Here is a 22,808-nt window from a genome sequence, read left to right on the forward strand (position 1 = left end):
TATTCCCTCTTGATACTGAATCATCAGTATCCAGGCCTGACTGTATTTCTTGCTTTGCGACAGCCTAGCCACACTCAGTAAGCTTCATGAAGTGTGCCTGTAGGTCATCTGAATGAGTGGGAATTACCACCTGTGCAGAGTCTTAACAGGGCATGGATATTTCTAACAAGAAGACAGGCAGCATTAATGAACATGTGACTTATCTTCGATAACTGCCTTATCTGGTGGAGACTATCTAGCCGCAGGTTCCTTACCATATACCCCAGGTGTCAGACTGGATCTAGAAGATTTTTGCAGCAGCACCCCTGCGTGCCGGTACGTGGCGTGGTTTGGCTCAGCGTCAGCCACCCTGTGACGTGTGCGGTAGCTATATACGTGTCACCCGAATGCGGCGATGTCAGTTCTTTCCTTTCTGCGCCTTATAGTACTGATCTTGTCCGAGCTACCCCTTAGTCACTTTTTGACAGAATTTTTTAATTGTTTCAAAATGTTTTCTCCTGGCGTGAGATAGGTCACCCAAGAAACTGGATGGTTTCAAACCATGTGGGGGCCAGTCACCGGCAAATAACAGGGACAGACCCACACTTGGGTTTTTGTGGTGCTTGAAGTAGGACCACAACCCCAAGATTTCTAGGACTGCTGCGCAATGCACAAGAAGGCGCAGAGAGCGCGCTCTCTCAAGCTCCTCGCCACCAGACTACGCAACGCTCGAGGTCCCAATAGCGCAGTAGGTTCCCGGACCGTTCTTGAAGCCCTTCCCAATGGTCGTCGCCCCACTCTAAATTGTATGGGAAGTCATACAAACAAAGGAACTATAAAAAGTCAAAGAGATCTTTGACGGCGTCCCACCCATTAAAGCCTTCTGATGAGATACAGGAATGTCAGCTCTACAGGCCCTGCGAGTCTGCGGAACCTTAACCCAGGTGCGCTTCCCAGATTTTCCCAGGGCCGGAGAGACCTCCGCTCAGTTGAAAGAGTTTTATAAGGCCATCCACCTCATATTTGAGCAGCCCAGGCTTTTTGGAGCACCTATTGGCCCAACAGGCACACGAGGGGCCCCTACTGGAACCACGCCTGGCAGGTTCACCCTTGGCTCCAGTCAGACCCTTAACTCCCTTGCTGGATCCGGAGCAGAGCCGCCATGAGACAGAGACCTTACTCAGCACCCACTCCAGTGCCAATGTACCTGGGACCCCTAGTGGAGCCGCACCATCGCTATACCAGACTCTGACATGGAGCTGGATGGGTGTCAATGTTTCTGGAGTGGAGCCAGTGCCTTATTTGTTTTGAAAGGCCTGGAGAGGGAGAAGAATGAGAGTGGTCTGTGGACCCTTATGGTTACTAGCTCGCAGATGAAGAACCAGAAAACTGGTACGAGGAACTGGTGGAGGTCAGAGGGATAAACACCTCACCTAACATTGACCTGGTCTCTCCTTCTACCATGGCTATGGAGGAGGGAACCTCTTTTGGTGAGGCTCCGCGGCCAGGGCGACTGACTCCGGAATCTAGGGATCACGGTTCGATCCCTGGCGCCGGCAGCAGATTAGCCCAGCACCATGTGACTCTGGGCAATAGCTTGCTTAATCTTCTCGACGGCCCCCAGCGCCTAGAGACTCTAACAGGTGATTGTTCGTGCTTTACAAATGTGGATTATTATTTTGAAATAGTAGTGCGTAATGTGGCTGCAGTCTTGGACTTTCAGTTGCCCACAGTTGCAGTCAAGATAGACGTCTTGAAGGAGGTGCTTCAGTCAAGAGTTACCCCTTCTAAACCTCTACTTCCCTCCATTGAAGCCCTTACAGAGGTCCAACTTGGTGCCTAGTCCAAGCCTTGCACAGAGGCTACTGTGCATAGGACGGTTGCCTGCTGTCATCGCCCGCTCCTGGGTACCCCAGTTTTCTTACCCAGCATCCCACTCTGGATAGCCCAGTAGTCCAAGCCTCCACACCCAGAATTAATCCTGCTGTGTTCCCTACCATTGCACCAGATAGGGAATCCAAGAGGCTGGATACCTTTGGCAAGAGAATGTTCTTTTTAGCCAGCCTCACACTTTGCTGGGTGAACACTGCGTGCCTATTGGGCTTTTTATTCCCATACGATATGGGAATCGGTTAAGCATGTGCTGCCTATGGACTCTGAGAATGCCTGAGCCATACTCACCCAGGCTTTTGCTGATTGGAGGGATGCAGCTAAGTTCACCATAAGGTGTGGGCTAGACAAGACCGACTCGCTGGGCACAGCGAGTTCATTACTAATGGCCTTGTGGTGCCAAGCCTGGCTGAGAACAACAGACTATTCTGGGGATGTCCAGGATTCCCTCATGAACATTCGCTTTGATGGCTCTCGCCTTTTTGGAGAGAAGGCGGATTCAGCACTGGAGCGCTTTAAGGACAGAAGAGCTACGGCCAGGTCCTTGGAATTGTCTATCGCTACTTGCCATCCCCAAATCGCCTCCCGCCCATTTTGTGGACATGAAATGAGCCTCCTGTTGCGCCCATTCCCTCCCAGCCACTACGGCTAACAGGCTTCCTGGACTTTTCATGGCTGAGTGCGCGGGTCCCATAGACAACGTAGGACAGGCGGCCTGCGGTTGGGTGAGTCCACCACCCTCCGGGCAGATGCTGCTTCCAAGCCTCTTTAGTTTGCCCTCCGACCATCATGGGCACCCAGTGGGAGGTAGGATTCACCATCACCTGCCTAACTGGCGGTCAGTGACATCTGACTGCTAGGTCTTTCAAATAGTCCAAAGGGGCTACTCCCTCCCCTTTTTGACTACCTGCTACCCATGCCACCCACTTCTGATCGGCTGACGGAGGACCATCTCTCTTTGCTCCATCAAGAAGTGCAGGCTCTCTTGGCCAAGAGAACCATTTAGAGGTTTTCAGCATCAGAATTATTTTGTGGCTGTTATTCCCACTACTTTCTGGTGCCAAAGAAGGACGGAAGACTTTGTCCTATTCTAGACACGCGCCTTTTTAACTTATTCCTGGAAAAGGAGAAGTTCATAATGCTCATGCTTGACCAAGTCCTGTCTGCACTGGACCCGGTAGACTGGAGAGTAGAGTTGGACTTGCAGAAGGTAAATTTCCACATTCCTCTACTGCCTGCTCACAGGCGCTACCTGTGGTTCATGTGGGCTATCATTTATTTGAAAGAGATATTCCTTTCACTTACACACAGCTCTACTTATGGTCAGTATAAAAGCAGAGCTGAAGTACATACACTCTCTCCAAAATGACTGAACATTGGCTTCTAGTCAGTCATTTATTTGATGTTAGCAAATGAAATAGGGTAGTGAGTTAACCAAGCTCATGGCAAGATGCCTCAATCTGGAACTACGGACACTTCTTTTTTTTAATGGAAGATTTGAAAAGATCACTAAGGGACTGAAGACAGGAACAAACCTGTCATCCAAACTACATTTTGTTAGGCGTTTGTGTGATTGTATATTTACTTGGAATTAAGGCAACACCATAAGTGACCTTGTTGCAATTCAGAAGTCTCGATCTGGGATTTGAACAAAATGCATGCAGCATGAATTATGATTCCCTTGTTTATTTTTTTTAACCCGAGTAAGTGTGGTGAACCAGAATCAAGATGAATGCAAGAGTTTGGCTATCAATGAACCCAATTTCCACTCCAAATGCTCACTGCAGAAAACAAAGGGTCACATGTGAGACCCATAACCTTGATATATTGCTAGAGGAGGAAGTTAAAGCAGACTAGTATTGTTGAAGGAAACTGAAGAGTTCTAACTCCAGCTATAATACAGGTCAGCTGTAAAATGAGCAGTGGTGAAGTCCAGTCCAAAGTGTGTCCAAGAGGGCTGTGGCCATGTCAGTTTTTGGGAATAACCACTATATACATGATTCACATTTTGAATCATTGTATGTAAATACATCACATCTGAGTATTCATAAAATCTGGGATGACTGTCCCTCTTAAACAAAAAGTGTGCACTCTACATAAAAGTATAATGTAGTGCAAGGGGTCTATCAGAAGAACAGTCCATATGTTAAATAAGAGAAAAGTGAAGTCTTAGCAAACACAATTCTGTAAGTAGAAAATAACTTCAGAATCACTCTCTTCTCAGTCTCACTCAAGAAAGAATTAACTGATGGCTAGAAGGGGTGACCATCATTAGATCAGCCGTGCTCTTGTGTCAAAAAGCCATTAAGTAGTTAAACAAATCAACATTGTGAACTTGCTTTCATTCTAAATGAAGCTATCATCTGAGATGGGTGCGACTACTATCTGCTGCATAGTCAATAGGTTTATATTAGAGCTATATGACATAATGAAGCATTGCTCGATGCATGGCGTGTGGAGATTTGCTGCAAAAAACTGTAAAGACAACTGAACCAGCATAAGCAACTGATAAGATTACTTTAAATATGATCAGCATCGTTATACTTTCCAGGACGGAATCTCTTACCAGTGAGGTATCCAGCTGTTTGTGTGTCAGAAATGAACAAGTCATGTTTCTGATCTTTGAAGGCACTCCAGATAGATGACCGAGCCAGGATTTCATTCACCTAGGGAAAGAAACACAAAACCACTTTGAGTGACATCATTTGAGCACACGTATTTGGCAGTGGTGCCTCGGTTTGCAACTCTGCATTCTTTTACAGCATTAGGATAAACACAACAAACTACAGCAGAAAGTGGAAGATTCCTTACCAAGTTCTTGTAACCTCAACAACACCGAAAACTATGGGGGACCGTCCATCAAATAGGCAGACCTTTGTATTCATAGCATTTACTTTAAATTGATACACACCGAGTACAATTTGATGCTAGTAACTACTAGTGGGGTAAATTAATTCTCACGTCACTTTTAGTATATGATTATAATCGAGATGGTAATGACAAGAAAACAACAATGCACTGATGCCAAACTTTTGGCAAATCATTTTGCTGCTGTCCAATTTTAATCAGCTGCTAGTAGGTAATTCCATCAATCAGAATAGAAAGCAAGTTTACTTACTGACATCCTGACATCTTGACTAAGTTGGCCAAAACACAAAACAATTTACTACAATCACTTGCTAACTAAGAACCTGAATGGTATTGGCAAATGAGTATTGCAGTGGTGATCACACGCACAGTGTTTTACTCTTGCCCAGTACTGCTTTAATGAACCTTTCTTAACCGCATGCGCGCTAGCGGTTTTCCCGCTGCGTTTTTAAAAATACCGCGTTACGTGACGAGCTGAGCTCGTCATCAGCGTAGCGCAGGTTACGCTCATGACAAGCTCAGCTCGTCATCAGCCCCGAAGGGGTTAATTAGTGGCAAGAACATCAAATGGCCCTTGTTCATGGGAAACTCAATTTGTGCAAAAGGATGATGGTGCTCTGTAAGTGGTTGAGAACTTGCGCTTGTGTGCTGGCTTTTATCAACCAGTAATTAAGATATGAGTAGATAAGCAATCCTATCCTATTCTTTGTAAAAAGGCTCCCACCAATGTCATTACCCTAATAAAAATCCTAAGTGCAAGGTAGGGTGTCAAACAGAACATTCTTCTCTTATCTCCATAATTTTGTCACTCATATTACAATCCTTCTAAAAAAAAAGGCTATAATTGGAAAGTGAATATAAGCATTTTGCGCTTGTAAATAATCCATCCAGTACTGATTCTAAACTGCTGTAGAATAAGATGAGGATTAACAGGTCTAGAGCTTGCTTAGGAATTATGAGAGTTCTTCTTGCTTGGAACAAAGCTTACAAACTTCCTTTATCAATAGGCTTCTGTGAGTAAATTGTTTTGGTGATACTGAGGAAGAACAAGTGGTGACCTTCTGCAGACTGTGGGGAGATTACCCCAACAAAATTAACTACATAATCCCTTACTAGCATATGTGCAATGCTTTTCAAACTCATCTCTCAGCAGGCATATTATGGCACCTTTGCATAACATTTTCAGAGTAGGTTTGGAGTAGCTGCAAAAGAGAAGGACAGCAGTTGGTGCCGACACCTTGAGTTTACTCAACTACCTCCAAGGGGGCAAACAAAGGAAGGAGTGGTCATTACAAATGAAGTGTCTAGACACACTGTTTTTTTTGTTTGATTTGTCTATTGATTTTTGCATTAACAAATAAAAAAGCATAGTTACAGCATATATATCAGAAAAGAGTGTACTAGGCAGGAGGGTGCAGGGCTAACTACTAATTTAAATAAAGCAAGGCTGGAACTCAAATTAATTACTTTACGCTGTGAGACCAAAACATTTCTTAGGGATAGAGTTAGTACCAAGCTGCACAAGTACAAACTATCACAATATGAGAGCGGTGACAGAATCGGCAAAATTCTCGCTTACAAGGTTGCAGAGGATAGAGCTTCCTCTTTAATTAAGAGCATAATAGGGGCCGATGGAATTAATCATACTCTACCCGAGCAGATTTTACAACAATTTGTTAAATACTATACTAAACTTTATACTCCCGAGAATCTTCCTCCGATTGAATCTGTGCAAAGGTACATTATAAATAATTGGTTATTAGAAGCAGATGCAGAAGCGTTGGAAGAATTGGAAAAAGATTTTAGCCTTGCGGAATTAAAATTAGCCATCTTTTCCCTTTCCTCCGGGAAAGCGGCTGGGGACGATACACTCCCGATTGAAATATATAAAAGTTGTAGTGAGGAGCTGCTCCCTCTACTTTGCTCAGTTATTAATCATATAGGGGTAACTGGTAGGGCTCCGATTTCTTGGAGTACCGCTAAAATTATATTTTTTCTTAAAAAAGAATAAAGCACCTTCAGAGTGTGGATCTTATAGGCCCATCTCTCTGATTAATTCAGATGCCAAAGCATACGCTAAATTAATTGCTACAAGATTATCTCCTCTTATGCCCAAGTTAGTTAGCCAACATCAACACGGTTTTGTGGTAGGCAGAGACACAACTTTGCATGTTAATATGGCTATTACTGCGTTCGATGTTGCTGCAACTAACTCCTCCCCACTCGGCATGGTACTACTCGATGCTGAAAAAGCATTTGACCGAGTGGGGTGGGAATATCTCTGGGCTACTCTTAAGGAAATTGGTTTTAAAAAACAATTCCTAATGAGAATACAAGCACTCTATGACTGTCCAAATGCTATAATAGGGTATGATAATTTGCTGTCTTTTAGGTTCCCAATTTTAAGAGGGACTCGTCAGGGGTGCCCGTTATCACCTCTTTTATTTGCCCTTGCTATGGAGCCCTTTATTAATGCTATACAACCACAGGAACGTATAAAACCATTTAACTTTGGTACCAACTCACTTAAAATTACAGCATATGCGGACGACCTGGCGATATATACAACGGATGTCACAGAAGCCATGGTCGGAATCATTAAAGAAGCTGACGCTTTTGGTGCAGTCTTGGGCTACAAATTAAACCTAAGACAGACACAAATCATAGTTAATCATAAACCACGGATCCCAGTTGCTGGCATTTGCCACACTGCTACCTATTTAGGTGTTAAAATTACATCCAACATTAGGGGTATTATGGCACTGAATTATGATGCTCTACTAAATGACACTAATGTTCTTCTTATAAAATGGCATAAGGTTCCCCTAATTTTGGAAAAGGGGGGTGGTGATGGACAGAGTTTCTGAATGATGCAGAATACTCTTACCAAGTCAAGAGATCATGGTTTTAATCCATCACCGTTTTTTAGCTCACTGCACCATCCCAGCTCAGAACCTGGCTATATGCAAATTAGTCTGTTCCTGTCCCAGGGCATGATGGGAACAGGGCAAACCAAACTACCAAGCCAATTCTTATACTGGGAAGGAAACAAGCTTCCGGGGACCGGTTTCTGGCATCACAGCCTTCTTCGGCCCGGCTTGCTTGAATCCTGATGGTGCAATGAGCAAGGGACTCACGTCTGAGTATACCCTCCCACACATAGTGTGGATAAAACCGATTTTGGAAAAGGGGGGTGGTGATGGACAGAGTTTCTGAATGATGCAGAATACTCTTACCAAGTCAAGAGATCATGGTTTTAATCCATCACCGTCAGACGTGAGTCCCTTGCTCATTGCACCATCAGGATTCAAGCAAGCCGGGCCGAAGAAGGCTGTGATGCCAGAAACCGGTCCACGGAAGCTTGTTTCCTTCCCAGTATAAGAATTGGCTTGGTAGTTTGGTTTGCCCTGTTACCATCATGCACTGGGACAGGAACAGACTAATTTGCATATAGCCAGGTTCTGAGCTGGGATGGTGCAGTGAGCTAAAAAACGGTGATGGATTAAAACCATGATCTCTTGACTTGATAAGAGTATTCTGCATCATTCAGAAGCTCTGTCCATCACCACCCCCCTTTTCCAAATAAGGTTCCCCTAAACCTCATTGGGCGAATAAACCTCATTAAAATGAATATTCTGCCAAAATGTTTGTATTTATTTAGGTGTATCCCCTTTGAACATTACCAAATTATTTTTCAGAAAACTTGATGGCATACTAGGCAGTTTTATATGGGGTTTCAAAAAAAATCGTAGGTCACTCACTACTTTAAAGTTACCGTTCAGTAAGGGCGGTCTTAATTTCCCAGATTTTAGAACTTACTTTCTAGCATCCTTTATGAGGCGTCTACAGAGTCTTTTTAATTCCAGCAACGCTTATTATTTTCACCAATTTATGCTTGGAACCGACTCCTTACAATTCCTTGCTAGAACTAATGACCCAAACTACTTTAAAAGAGTCAGGTTTAAGACCGCCAAAGACATAATATATATATGGAATATAATACTGGTGCTGAATAAAACGTCGATCTTTCACCCTAATTTAACTCTTTGGAACAATCCGGGTTTACCGGGTATTTTTAGTGATTTGAGGTGCAAGATTTGGGCCAATTTAGGCATAATGAAACTGGGCGATTTATACGGCTTGTCAGGCTTGTTAGAGTTTTAAACACTTAGGCTACTATATAAACTACCGGCGTATGCGTACTTTAAATACATACAAATCCTAGACTTTCTTATTGGGAAACTAAAGCGTAAAGAGATTTCAGATTCAGATTTTTGGATTTGTATGTATGGAGGAGGGGGGGAGAATAAAGCTACGATTAGCCTAGGGTATAAATGCTTCAGTCAATATAAGATAGATGACTGTCCTAAATTGGCTCAGAAATGGACCTTAAAATTCACGACTGGTATCTCCTCGAACATAATTTTTTCATTTTTAAACAATATTGATACTTTAGTTCACTCATCCAGTTTAAAACTCCAAGCCTATAAGACCGTATGCCAGCTTTATTACACCCCGCAACAAATCTGTAAGTGGTCTCACAACAACGTTCTGAATGATCGCGCGAAATGCCCAAAGTGCCAATTACAGGCTGCCGATCTAGAACATATGATTGTTTCATGCCCGGCTTTGTTTTCATTTTGGGATAGTTTAGAAAACATTTTGAAACAGAAACTATTAATTAACACACCATTACTACCCGAAATGATTCTTCTTGGTATGCAACCTACAAATTCTCCATTTCGAGATCTTGTTTTTATTTTGTTATCATGTGCAAGACTGGTTATTGCGAGAGCATGGATATCGGACCAACCACCTCATGTGAACGAATGGTGGTTTCTGGTGAAAGAAATACATGATATGGAATTATCTTTAGCTAGGAAAAGGGGCGATAAAGCACTCAAGAAAATAGACAGAATCTGGGGGATGTCTTTTTTTCCTGCTCTGATATGAACTGATCTGATTGTGGGCTTGCATATGCCTATTTCTTTGTCTTTTAGCCGACATATGAATTTGCTTTGGTTACTTTAAGCTTTTTCTTTTTTATTATGTATTACTCTCTGCACTAATTACCTAGATGTTCACGATGCAGTATTTACTGATCAAATGTATTCTTGTTTGTATATTCCTTTTTTTTTTTTTAATTACAGTCTGTTGCTTGTGTCATCAATAAAAAAAATGCTTAAAGCAAAAATAAAAAAATAAATAAGAAAGAAAAGAGTGTACTCTGGGATGATATATAAGCACAACAGCATACAGACATGTATAAAAAGGTACATATAACGTCCCACCCTAGTTATGCAACAGATGCACACATTGTATCAGGCTGTGTATATTGCTGATAGCATTTACGTTCCATTAGATCGGAAAGTTCTTAAAGCACAAGTTACTTACCTTCGATGACCATATATCTGTAAGAAAAATTAGTTAGTTAGATTCCTTACCTTAGAATATCTCCCAGGCATGAGACTGGATCCGGAAAGTTTTCGTCAGCAGTACCCCTGCGGGTCGGTAGGCATCGTCTGCGACTCCGCGTCCGTCGTCGTGATCGCCGGGATGACGTCGCTGGAGTACTTAGACGCTGCCCTTGCGCGCGGACGTCAGTTCTGTACATAGCTTTCCACACCAGAAACGCAGAGCCATGCAAGAAACCGACACTGGTGCCATACAACTAGGTCCCTAACAGGGAAATTCCTTAACCCTAGATATCGGTTCGCAGAATGGGTAGGATGGGTGGGGGGGTAAGGAATCTAACGAATGTTTCTTACAGATATATCGTTACCGAAGGTAAGTAACTTGTGCAACTGAAAGAAACACGTTAGTTAGATACCTCAGCAATACCAACCCCGGTGGTGGGTCTGCGAACCAAGATCACACCAGGAAGTCCTGGGGAACCGAACGGCCACAGAAGCCGTCTCTCCGGACTTGGCTGTCCAGGCAGTAGTGCTTGGCAAACGTGTAAGAGGCCCACGTAGCTGCCTGACAAATGTCCTGCAAAGTTACTCCCTGTCTCAGGGCAGTAGTTGCCGCCGTCGCCCGAGTGGAATGGGCGCGCAGCCCCTCAGGAGGATCCTTTTTAGCCAAGGAATAACAGAACTTGATGTACAAAATAACCCACGAGAGATGGTCCGTTTGTGTACCGCCCATCTCTTCTTAGCACCCACGTAGCCAACAAAAAGTTTGTGGATGGACGCCTGGCTGCCAGAATGACATCACAGACTTGAGGAGGCAAGTCAAACGGCAGCAACTGTCGCCGCTCAATCTCCACGCATGTAGGTGGAGGCTGGACAGTTCGGGTGGAGGACCGTCCCCTGTTGCTGCGACCGAAGATCCTCCAGAAGGGGCAGTCGAATCAGGGGATCGATTGACAGACTGAGTAGCTCGGGATACCAGTATCTTTGTGCCCAATCTGGAGCCACAAGGATGACTTGGGCCTGGTCGCACCTGATCTTCTTCAGCACTCTGGGCAGAGGTGGTATAGGCAGAAAGGCGTATAACCGACCTCCACTCGTGACGAAAAGCGTCTCCGAGCGAGTGCCGGCTTGGAAATTCCAACGAGCAGAACTGATGACATTGCATGTTCTCTTGGGTGGCGAATAGATCTAACCAAGGCATTCCCCACTGCTGAAAGAGACCTTGCGCACGTCCGAGTTCAGACGCCACTCGTGATCCATCATGCACCGACGGCTGAGTTTGTCGGCCCTGGTGTTCAGAGAACCTGCCAGGTGTTGAACCACCAGGGTGATGCCTTGATGTTCCAGCCATGTCCAGAGGCGCAAAGCCTCCTGACAAAGGGTCCGCGACCCCACCCCGGGGTCTTCAGGTCCCACTGCAGAGCCAGCATCCGCCACCTGGCGTGATGTACCAGCAGGATGCAGGAGGCCATCAGACCCAGCAGCCGTAGGGACATCCTGACCGGAACTCTGGATAAAGGCTGAAAGATCGGAATCAGAGACTAAATATCCCGAACCCGCTGCTCGGGAGGATAAACCTGAAACTGCGCAGAGTCCAGAACCACTTTGATAAAGAGGAGCTTCTGGGAGGGACTCAGATGTGACTTCGGCAAGTTGATGGGAGAACCACAGCAAATGCAGGAGGTCGGCCGTAGTCTGGAGGCTGAAGACGACTGTTTGGGGATAGCCCGCCTTCAACAATCAGTCGTCGAGGTAGGGAAAGACTGGAACCCCTAACCTGTGCAGATGAGCTGCGACCACCGCCATCACTTTCGTGAACACCCGAGGGGCACTGGTGAGGCCGAAGGGGAGCACGGTAAACTGAAAGTGCTCTTGGCCTACCGTGAACCGCAGGTAACGCCGATGGGCCGGCAGGACGAGAATATGGAAATAAGCTTCCTGCAAGTCCAACACTACCATCTAGTATCCAGGGTCTAGGGCAGCCAAAGCCTGAGCTAACTTCAGCATCCTGAACTTCTCCTTCCGGAGGAAGACGTTGACGTTCCTGAGGTCCAGCTCCTGAGGTCCAAGATAGGGCGCATGCCCCTTTGCCCTTCTTGGGAACCAGAAAGTAGTGTGAGTAACAACTCCGTCCTACTTCTGGGCCAGGAACGTGCTCGATGGCCCCCCTGGCCAAGAGGGCCGTAGCTTCCTCCTGCAGAAGTTGCAAGTGATCCCCCAACATGCAGTGGTACTGCGGTGGCATGGCTGGAGGGGTCGCCTCCAAGAGGAGGGAGTTGCCCCTTCGGACGATTTGCAGCACCCACCTGTCCGAAGTGATGGTACGCCAGTGGAGCAGGTGATGGCGAACTCTGCCTCCCACTGGCGTGGAATGGGCCTGAAAGCTCGCACTAGGAAGGCTTTGAGGCAGATGCTGTGGGAGCGGATGTGGACTGACTGGCTTTCTGTCCCCCTGCTCCGCCACGGTGGAATGTACATCCGCGACCGCGTTGAGGTTGGGTCTGCGGCCTGTGGCTGGACGAACGTGCGGGGGGGTCGCTTCCGTGGCCACGAAAGGAGCGAAAAGCAGAAGTTTGTTGGTGCTGGGCCGACAGGCCCAAGGACTTGGCCGTAGCCCTGGAGTCCTTAAAGCGCTCCAGCACGCTATCTGCTTTGTCGCCAAAGAGGCGACGGCCATCAAAAGGCATGTCCATGAGAGTGCTCTGGACATCCCCATAAAAGTTCGTGGCCCTCAGCCAGGCATGACGACGAATCGCCACCGTGGTTGCAATCGCTCTGCCCAGCGAGTCCGTGGTGTCAAGTCCACATCGAATAGAGTACCGTGCTGCATCCCGCCCCTCGGAGAGAGCCTGGGTGAGCCGCGTCCTGGCCTGCTCCGGACACTGGGGCAGCACATCCGCCACTGTATCCCGCAGAGAGTGGGTGTAACGGTCCAAAGGGCACGCTGTATTAATGGACCGCAATCCTAGACTGAGTTTCTTGACAAACTGTTCCAGCCTTTTGGATTCCCGGTCCGGAAGAGTGTTTGGGATGTGGAGGCCTGGATAACCAGACTCTCAGGGGTGGGTGGACAGAAAGCAGGGGTCGCCCAGAGCTGGGCGGTGGCGCCGGGCCACATTCCGATCCACAGGAGGGACTGTGCTGGGCTTGGACCAAGTGCCCATCATAACGTCAGTGAGGGCCTCATTAAACTGCAGCAGAGGCTCCAAAGAGCTTACTGGCATTGGTAGCACCTCGGTGCGGAGGTTAGTCCTCACGGCCGCTGCAGGGAGCTCAAGGCCCAAGGCTTCGGCCGCCTTGCGCAGCACCACAGCATAAGTATCTCCCTCCTCCGTAGCCACGGAAGGAGGATAGAGAAAACCAGTGTCAGGTGAAGTGTCTAGACCACTGGCCTCCCATAGCTCATCTGCCCAGTCCTGACTTAACGCACAAGTTACTACTTGTGTAATGATATATCTGTAAGAGACATTAGTTAGTGATAGATTCCTTACCTTAGAATATCCCCAGGCATCAGACTGGATCCGGAATTTTTTGCGTAGCAGTACCCTTGAGCGTCGGTAGGCGTCGTCTGCGGCTCCGCGTCCGTCGTCGGCGTCGTGATGACGTCGTCGGAGTACTTAGACGCCGCCTCCTCGTGCTGACGTCAGTTCTTAGACACAGCTTTTCCACGCCAGAAGCGCCGAGCCATGTTAAAAACCAACACTGGTACCATTGAAACTAGGGCCCCGAAAGGGGATTGTAGGAGAGTGGGGTCTGCAATCCTATGCTCACCCCAGATTTTTGCTTTTTGCTTCACTGGTTTACGACTTTCCCTGGCTGTGGGCCTGCTAATCAGACCCACAGCCTAGCTGTTCTCTCTCTAAATTGACAACCATGTACCTTAGGTGCATTTACCAATTGGTACTGGGCCACCTTATCAGTCCCTGTACAGTGTACCATAGGTACCCAGGGCATAGGTGTACCCAGGGCCTACCAGGGGCTGAAGCATGTATTATGCCACCCCTGGCTGGCCACCTAAAACAGACACAACTGGCTGCACGACAGCTGGGGCAAGGTGGTGTAATCACCCTTTGCTTTAGATATAGTTACCTATATCTAAACCTAAAATGGACACATATATTCCTATCAGTCACTCCTATGGAAGGCCCTATCAATCCTGAAGGCAGAGTGCTTGGAATTATGTGAGATGGTGCTCTTGCATGAGCTGAGCCCGTTTACAGCTTGCGGAACCAAGCACTTATAGCTGTTCCATGATAACGCTATACCATATACTCTTAAGTGCATTATAATCCTCGCGGTTAAATGCTAACTCTGGTATAACATTATCAAAACATGTCGAGTAAGGTGTCATACGATTTGGAATACTACCCCCTCGCCAATTCTGGCGACGGGGGTAGCATTCCACCCTTCTAGAGGGACACGACATGTATGTAACTGAGAACCCCGGTTAAAGTTAACTCGAGCCTTGGCATCACAAAATGGATGCTGCCACCACAGACACAAGTCTGACCTCCTGCTGCTGGGAGTCCTTCCAGCGAGGGCGGCTTGGACAAAGGGTTTCCTGCCTTGGGAGGTGCTAGCACCACCCCAGACAGGATTTTGTGTATTGGATAGAGTAGGCTTGAAAGGAATGAGACATGCCCGGGGCACACAAGGTGTCCTGTGCATACACCGGTTCCAACCAGTTGCTGGGGCATCCCTGCCCCAGCTCTGGCGGGAAGCCGGACAAAGGATTGGGGGTGTAGCCACCCCCTTCCTGGTCCCAGCCAGGGGAAGGACCTAGTCAGTAGTGCAGCCACCTTTAGCAGGATAAAGGTAGGAGCTGGTCCCATTCCAAATCAGATTATCCTGAACAACTTTACAAGAAGAAACTCTGGACTTCGACTCTCCTAGTCCGCACCAGACGCTTTCTTCACTCACCGCGTGGGTTGCCTTTGCCAAGGCCTGTTGACGCCGATTCCGGATCCAACACCGCCGACAGCGAGAGCCTGCGTGGGACAGCTCGTGCCTCTATCCTGGTCGCCGAAGACACCTCCTGGTCCACGTGGCTGCAGAGTCAAGCGTCCACACTTCACCTGATCGCGACGACGACATCTGGTTCCTTCCTGGTTCCACTCCAGTCACTGGCTAGTGACTGTGAACATTGTCCCCTCTGCTTTCAGGTCTCCTTCGTCAACAATCCACCCTTGGATTGCACCGGACATCTTCCTCCTGGTCACCTGCAGCATCTTTTCTTTCAGGCTCCATTGACTTCAACGCGAGAACCCGACGCACTTTGAACCCTATGCACCCTCGGCCCGTGGGTGAGGTAACAAGAGTATTTCGGTGCTCAAGGGTAGTTTAACTGTCCTAGTGTCCAGTTCCACAGTCGTTTTAGTCCTACCTAGTCAGGATTGTCCGTACTCACCTTTAACTTGAACTGTACTGTCCATAGACGTTGTTACGCATCTCACGTGTAAGTTCACACTCTGCACACGCGTTCCGTGGGCCTCCTATTACTTACCTAGTGTTAGTGTAGCGTGGTCCCAACGATCCTACAGCCTCTGGACAGCTCCATTCCTTCTATTGACTTTCACATTCCACTTACTTAGTATATGGTTTGTCGTGCCCCTAGGGCACCATTGTGATTTCGTGCAACTTATCGTATTTTTCCTAAGAGATTGTCATGTGCTTAGCCCTCTTACCTCATAAAGAGTTCAGAGGTGTTGTTGTTAATAAATATACTGTTTATTTTCATAACAACCGGTGTGGTGTCCTTTCATCTGGTATTCAAGGGGTTATATTGTGGTAAAACAGCTGGCTTCACATGCCAAAAGAGTTTAGCCTAAGACTGCTTTGTCCATGCTACCATTAGGATAGCTGGTCTATAAGGTTGACTTACAACCAATCACCATAAGGGTTGTTTGTACTGATACAAGGTGATCACTAGAACTAGTGAGCATCATATATCAGGCCAACTTCTCACATTGGTGTGCAGCGGTTGGGATTTGAGCTTGCTGTTGTTTTTACCACGTATAATCTTGAAATATCATTTGAAAGGTCACATAAGGTACTATAGGTACATATAACAAGCTTAGAAATACTATGAGCTCTACTGAACCAGCTGTTGTAGTAGAAAGGGCCTAGCACACCCGGACTACAACTCTTAGCAAGGGATCAGTGGGAAAACCCATAGTGTAGGTAAGTGCATCACTTGCACCTCACTAGAAAGCATGTCTACCCATGGAGAGACTTCAGAGACGCCCCTAGTGGTTAGTGACCCTCCACAGGTCCTTTCCAAATATGCAGCACTCAGTTTCCAGGAGATGAGACAATTGTTTACCTCCAGGGGACTGTAATAGGGTTCTAACCCTACCTCCTCTTTTCTGTTAGGTCTCTTAGAGACATATGATGCTAGAAGGGCTTCTAACACAGGCCCCTCTAATCCAGATGAGAGCATGCCCCCCATAGAAGGTGATCCAGAGGATCCAGACTCTAACCTACCAGAGACAGGGAATGTCAATGGGAGGCAAGAGGAAAACTTATCTGAGGATGAGGCAGACAATGGGCAACCTTTAGTCAGCAGACTTACAAGGGCCAACTTAGACCTACATAGGGATAGTACTAGGGGACCCCCAGTGCTATCCATAAGCAGGCCTAACTTTGGGGTCAGAAGAGATAGATCTCATTCTAGGGACTCCAACAGATCTGTTCACTCTCATGCCTCTTATGCATCTGCTCAGAGGAGGATGACTTCCCCTCAGAGGAGAGAGCATGAGGCAAAGATGAAGGAAGCTAATCTGAGGATTCAAAGGGAAGAACTTGCCCTTGCCAAAGAGAAGCTTGCCTTTGCCAGAGAGCAACAGTTGAGTGGGGTAGTACCCACTGGTGGCAGCAATATCCCCAGGGATAAAGACAGGGGTTTTGATACTAGAAACCTGAGTAAAATAGTGCCCTCCTATAAGACAGGAGATGATATCCACAAGTGGATAACTGCTCTGGAGAGGGCCTGCAAAGTACAGCACGTACCCCAGAGTCAGTGGGCAGCTATATTGTGGCTCTCCTTTGAAGGCAAAGGTAGAGATAAGCTCCTCACTGTTCGAGATGAGGATGCTAATGATTACCAAGTACTGAAAACTGGCCTGATTGATGGGTTGGCTTAACCACTGAACAGTACAGGTTAATGTTCAGGGATACCCAGAAAACTCAGGCTCAGGATTGGACTGACTTTGTTGATTGTGCCACTAAGGCTTTGGAAGGCTGGTTACTGGGAAGTAAAGTTACTGATTACACAGGATTGTATAATCTAATTACGAGAGAGCAAATCTTAAATAATTGTCAGAACCAGTTGTTGCATCAGCACTTGATTGACTCAGATCTGACCTCTCCCCAAGAATTGGGAAAGAAGGCAGACAGATGGGTCAGAACCAGGGTCAAGCAGCAGAACCAGAACCAGGGTGGTGGCCAAAAGAAAGCAGACCAGAAGGGTAATAATGAGAATAAGCAAAATGACCAGAAGTCTTCAACAGGGCCCCAACAGTCTAAGGGGGGTGGGTCCCAGAATTCCCAAAAGAAGAAGAATGATGGTCCTAAGAAACCATGGTGCCAATACTGTCAAAGTAAAACTCACTGGTTTAGTGAGTGCGCCAAGAAAGGCCAAACTCCTACCACTACTGTCCCTAAGACACCTGCACCCCCTAGTACAGTTAGTACAGTTAGTAGTGGTAGTGTACCTCCCAAGGCTATAGTTGGGTTAACCCTGGGAACTGAGGTGGGTTCTGAATTAGCCAGAATACCTACTCAGGCAGTTCTTGTTTGTACTGGGGACATGGATATGACCCCTGCTGTAAGTCCTAGTACTCTGGGCAAACACAGGCAAACGCCTTTAATCAATGGGAAAATGGCTCAGGCCTACAGGGAACATGTGCCAGTGTCACTATGGTGACACCAGCCTTTGTGGACCCTGTTCAGATCATGCTAGGTTCAGACTACCTAGTGACCAATGCTAGCAACGTCACTACCAATCACAGTATGGCAGTTGCTAACTTCTCCTGAGGAGGGGTAACTGGCCTCAAAAGGGTTGTAGTTAGTTCAGACCTCCCAGTAGATTGTCTCTTGGGCAATGATTTGGAATCCTCCATGTGGTCAGATGTGGAGTACAGGACTCATGTAGAAATGTTAGGTCTCTCCTCACATGTCCTTGCTGTGACCAGGTCACAGGCCAAGAAATGCCCAGCTGAACAGGTGCTGGATCCTGGAAGAATGGACCAGACACCACCCAAGAGGAAGAGCAGTAGGGGTAAGACAGAGCCTTACCCCCTGCCTCAGGTTGAGGATCAGCTCTCCCAGGAGATTGACCCAAAGACCCCAGAAGGAACTGTCCTAGAAGAGCTTGAACCTGAGCAGGTTGAGTTTCTTGGGACAGGGGGACCTTACAGGGCAGACTTGAGGCAGGCCCAGTTAGACTGTTCCTCCCTTGAACCCCTCAGACAGCAGGCTGCTGCTGAGGCTGCAGGGAATGCTACAGGTGCCCATAAGGTATATTGGGATGATGGACTCCTGTACTCTGAGGCAAGAGACCCCAAGCCTGGTGCTACCAGGAGGCTGGTCATCCCCTTGTCTCTTAGAGGTTTCCTTCTCACCTTAGCCCATGAAATTCCCCTGGCAGGTCACTTAGGCCAGAACAAGACTTGGGACAGGCTTGCCCCACACTTTCACTGGCCTCATATGTCTGAGGACACTAAAGAGTTTTGTCGCTCATGTGTCACCTGCCAAGCCAGTGGCAAATCAGGTGGCACCACAAAGGCCCCACTTATACCACTACCTGTGGTGGGGGTGCCCTTTGAGAGAGTGGGGATAGATATTGTTGGACCAATTGACCCCCCAACAGCATCTGGGCACAGATTTATACTGGTGGTAGTGGATCATGCCACCAGGTATCCAGAAGCTATTCCCCTTAGGACCACTACAGCTCCTGTTGTGGCCAGGGCCCTACTTGGAGTTTTCTCCAGAGTGGGGTTTCCTAAGGAGGTTGTCTCTGACAGAGGTGCAAACCTCATGTCAGGATACTGGACTGCAATGTGGAAGGAGTGTGGTGTAAATTACAAATTTACCACACCCTATCACCCACAGTGCAATGGGCTTGTGGAGAGATTCAACAAGACCCTCAAAGGGATGATAAAAGGGTTACCTGAAAAGCTTAGGCGAAGATGGGACATATTTTACCCTGCCTCCTGTTTGCTTACAGAGAGGTCCCACAGAAGGGGGTTGGCTACAGCCCTTTTGAGCTTCTGTTTGGACATCCTGTAAGAGGATCCCTATGTCTTGTGAAGGAAGGATGGGAGTTACCTCTCAAAAAGCCTAAACTTGACATAGTGGACTATGTACTTGGTCTCCGCTCCAGGATGGCAGAGTACATGGAGAAGGCATCTAAAAACCTTGAGGCCAGCCAAGAACTCCAACAATCTTGGCATGACCAAAAGGCTGTCCCAACTGTTTATCATGCAGGACAGAAGGTGTGGGTGTTGGAGCCAGTGGCTCCAGCAGCTCTCCAAGACAAATGGTCTGTACCCCATACCATCATTGAGCAAAAGGGAGAGGTCACCTACCTGGTGGACCTTGGAACTCCCAGGAACCCCCACAGGGTGCTTCATGTAAACAGGCTCAAGGCATTTGTCGACAGGGAGGACATGGGCTTGCTCATGGCCACAGATGAGGGGCAGGAGGAAGAGAGTGACCCTCTCCCAGACCTGCTCATTCAGAACCTGATGATGGGTCAGAAGATGGTGTAGTCTTTTCTGACAGCCTCTCTGAGCATCAACAAGAGGATTGTAAACAGGTTCTTCAATCCTTTAGACAAATGTTCCCACTGACACCCAGTCAGACAAACTGGTGCACCCATGAGGTGGACACTGGTGACAGTCTGCCTATAAAGAGTAAAATCTACAGGCAACCTGACCACGTCAGGGACTGCATAAAGAAAGAAGTTCAAAAGATGTTGGAATTGGGAGTCATTGAACCCTCAGAGAGCCCTTGGGCTAGTCCTGTAGTTCTAGTGCCAAAACCTCACACCCAGGATGGTAACAGAGAGATGAGGTTTTGTGTAGACTACAGGGGTCTCAATGCTGTCACTAAGACAGATGCTAATCCAATACCTAGGGCAGATGAACTCATATACAAGTTGGCTTCTGCAACTTTCTTGAGTACATTTGACCTAACAGCTGGTTATTGGCAGATCAGGTTAGCTGAGGATGCCAAGACCAAAACAGCATTTTCTACCCCAGGAGGTCATTACCAATTTGTGGTGATGCCCTTTGGTTTGAAAAATGCACTGCCACTTTTCAAAGGTTGGTGAACCAAGTTCTCACTGGGTTGGATGACTTTTGTGCAGCATATCTAGATGATATTGCTGTCTTCAGCTCCACCTGGGAGGATCACCTGATCCACCTGAGGAAAGTTTTGGAGGCCCTGCAAAAGGCAGGCCTCACTATCAAGGCCACCAAGTGCCAGACAGGGCAGAGTCAGGTTGTGTACATGGGCCACCTTGTAGGTGGAGGCCAGGTTCAACCATTGGAGAGCAAGATCCAGGCCATAAAGGACTGGGCTCCTCCAACCACCCAGACACAGGTCAGAGCTTTCTTGGGCCTGTCTGGTTACTATAGGAAGTTTGTCAAAAATTATGGGTCCATTGTGACACCACTTAATGCCAAAGAAAGTTCAGTGGACAGTTAGCTGTCAAAAGGCATTCGATGACCTGAAGCAGGCCATGTGTACTGCACCTATTCTCAAGAGTCCTGACTACTCCAAAACCTTCATTGTCCAAACAGATGCATCTGAGTTGGGTGTGGGAGCTGTTCTATCTCAACTGAATATTGATGATCATGCCCAGCCCATTGCTTTTATAAGTAGAAGGCTGACCCCTAGAGAGAAACGTTGGTCAGCTATTCAGAGGGAGGCCTTTGCTGTGGTTTGGGCCCTGAAGAAGTTGAGGCCATACTTGTTTGGAACTCACTTCAAGATTCAGACCGACCATAAGCCCCTCTTATGGCTAAATCAAATGAAGGGTGAAAACCCCAAACTTCTTAGGTGGTCCATTTCCCTACAGGGGATGGACTTTACAGTGGAGCACAGACCAGGGACTGATCATGGCAATGCAGATGGCCTCTCCAGGTATTTCCATTTAGAACAGGAAGACTCACCTGGTCAAGGTTAGTTTAATGTCCCTAAGTTTGGGGGGGGGGTGGGTTATGTAGGAGAGTAGGGGCTGCAATCCTATGGTCACCCCAGATTTTTTGCTTTTTGCTTCACTGGTTTATGACTTTCCCTGGCTGTGGGCCTGCTAATCAGACCCACAGCCTAACTGTTCTCTCTCTAAATTGACATCCATGTACTTTAGGTACATTTACCAATTGGTACTGGGCCACCTTATCAGTCCCTGTAGAGTGTACCTTAGGTACCCAGGGCATAGGTGTACCCAGGGCCTACCAGGGGCTGAAGCATGTATTATGCCACCCCTGGCTGGCCATCTAAACAGACACAACTGGCTGGTAAGACAGCTGGGGCAAGGTGGTGTAATCACCCTTTGCTATAGATATAGTATACCTATATCTAACCCTAAAATGGACACATATATTCCTATCAGTCACTCCTATGGCAGGCCTTATCAATCCTGAAGGCAAAGTGCTTGGAATTATGTGAGATGGTGCTCTGGCATGAGCTGAGCCTGTCTGCAGCTTGCGGAACCAAGTCCTAATAGCTGTTCCATGATAACGCTATACCATATACTCTTAAGTGCATTATAATCCTCGCGGTTAAATGCTAACTTTGGTATAGCATTATCAAAACATATCAAGTAAGGTGTCATACGAATTGGAATACTACCCCCTCGCCAATTCTGGCGACGGGGGTAGCATTCCACCCTTCTAGAGGGACACGACATGTATGTAACTGTGAACCCCGGTTAAAGTTAAACGAAGCCTAAGCATCACAAAATGGATGCTGCCACCGCAGACACAAGTCTGACCTCCTGCTGCTGGGAGTCCTTCCAGCGAGGGAGGCCTGGACAAAGGGTTTCCTGCCTTGGGAGGTGCTAACACCACCCCAGACAGGATTTTGTGTATTGAGGTAGGGAGGGCTGAAAGGAATGAGACATGCCTGGGGCACACAAGGTACCCTGTGCATACACCGGTTCAAACCAGTTGCTGGGGCACTCCAGCCCCAGTTCTGGTGCGAAACTGGACAAAGGATGGGGGTGTAACCACCCCCCTTCCAGGTCCCACCCAGCAGTACAGCCCCCTTTAGCAGGATAAAGGTAGGAGCTGGTCCCATTCCAAATTAGATTATCCTGAACTACTCTACAAGAAGAAACTCTGGACTTCGACGTTCTGCTCCACAGAAGACTGAAGAATCTCCCTTGTGGGCAAGAAGCGTCCACCCTGCAACTGCAGGCACCATCAAGTGTCCTAGCGGTTCAATTTGTCGTCCTTCCTGCCAGAACCAGACTTCAGAGCCCGACGAGATCCGGACTTCCGGACCTCTCCGACCTCAACCTACATCTGCAGCACAGCTGAGATCCATGGGTGTGACGAGACACGTGGGACCGGCCATCTTGAAGAAACTGCAGTTCGCTTCCAGCACGACTTCAGAGGCATCCTCGAGAAAGTGCTTTGGGGATTGAGA

At 47.4% G+C, this 22,808-nt stretch overlaps 1 protein-coding gene across 2 annotated transcripts in view; it reads right to left on the bottom strand.

Moving 5' to 3' along the window:
* The window catches only part of DNAJC13 (DnaJ heat shock protein family (Hsp40) member C13), a 1,517,524-nt gene that overhangs the window by 69,614 nt on the left and 1,425,102 nt on the right, over positions 1-22,808 (bottom strand). For both annotated transcript variants that reach the window (XM_078663869.1, XM_078663868.1), the window contains one exon: positions 4,436-4,535. In XM_078663869.1, coding sequence (XP_078519995.1) covers positions 4,436-4,535 — 100 coding nt within the window. The remainder of the gene's footprint in view (positions 1-4,435; positions 4,536-22,808) is intronic.

Source organism: Lissotriton helveticus, chromosome 10 (genome assembly GCF_964261635.1).
Source record: "Lissotriton helveticus chromosome 10, aLisHel1.1, whole genome shotgun sequence".
Taxonomy (NCBI): Eukaryota; Metazoa; Chordata; class Amphibia; order Caudata; family Salamandridae; genus Lissotriton; species Lissotriton helveticus.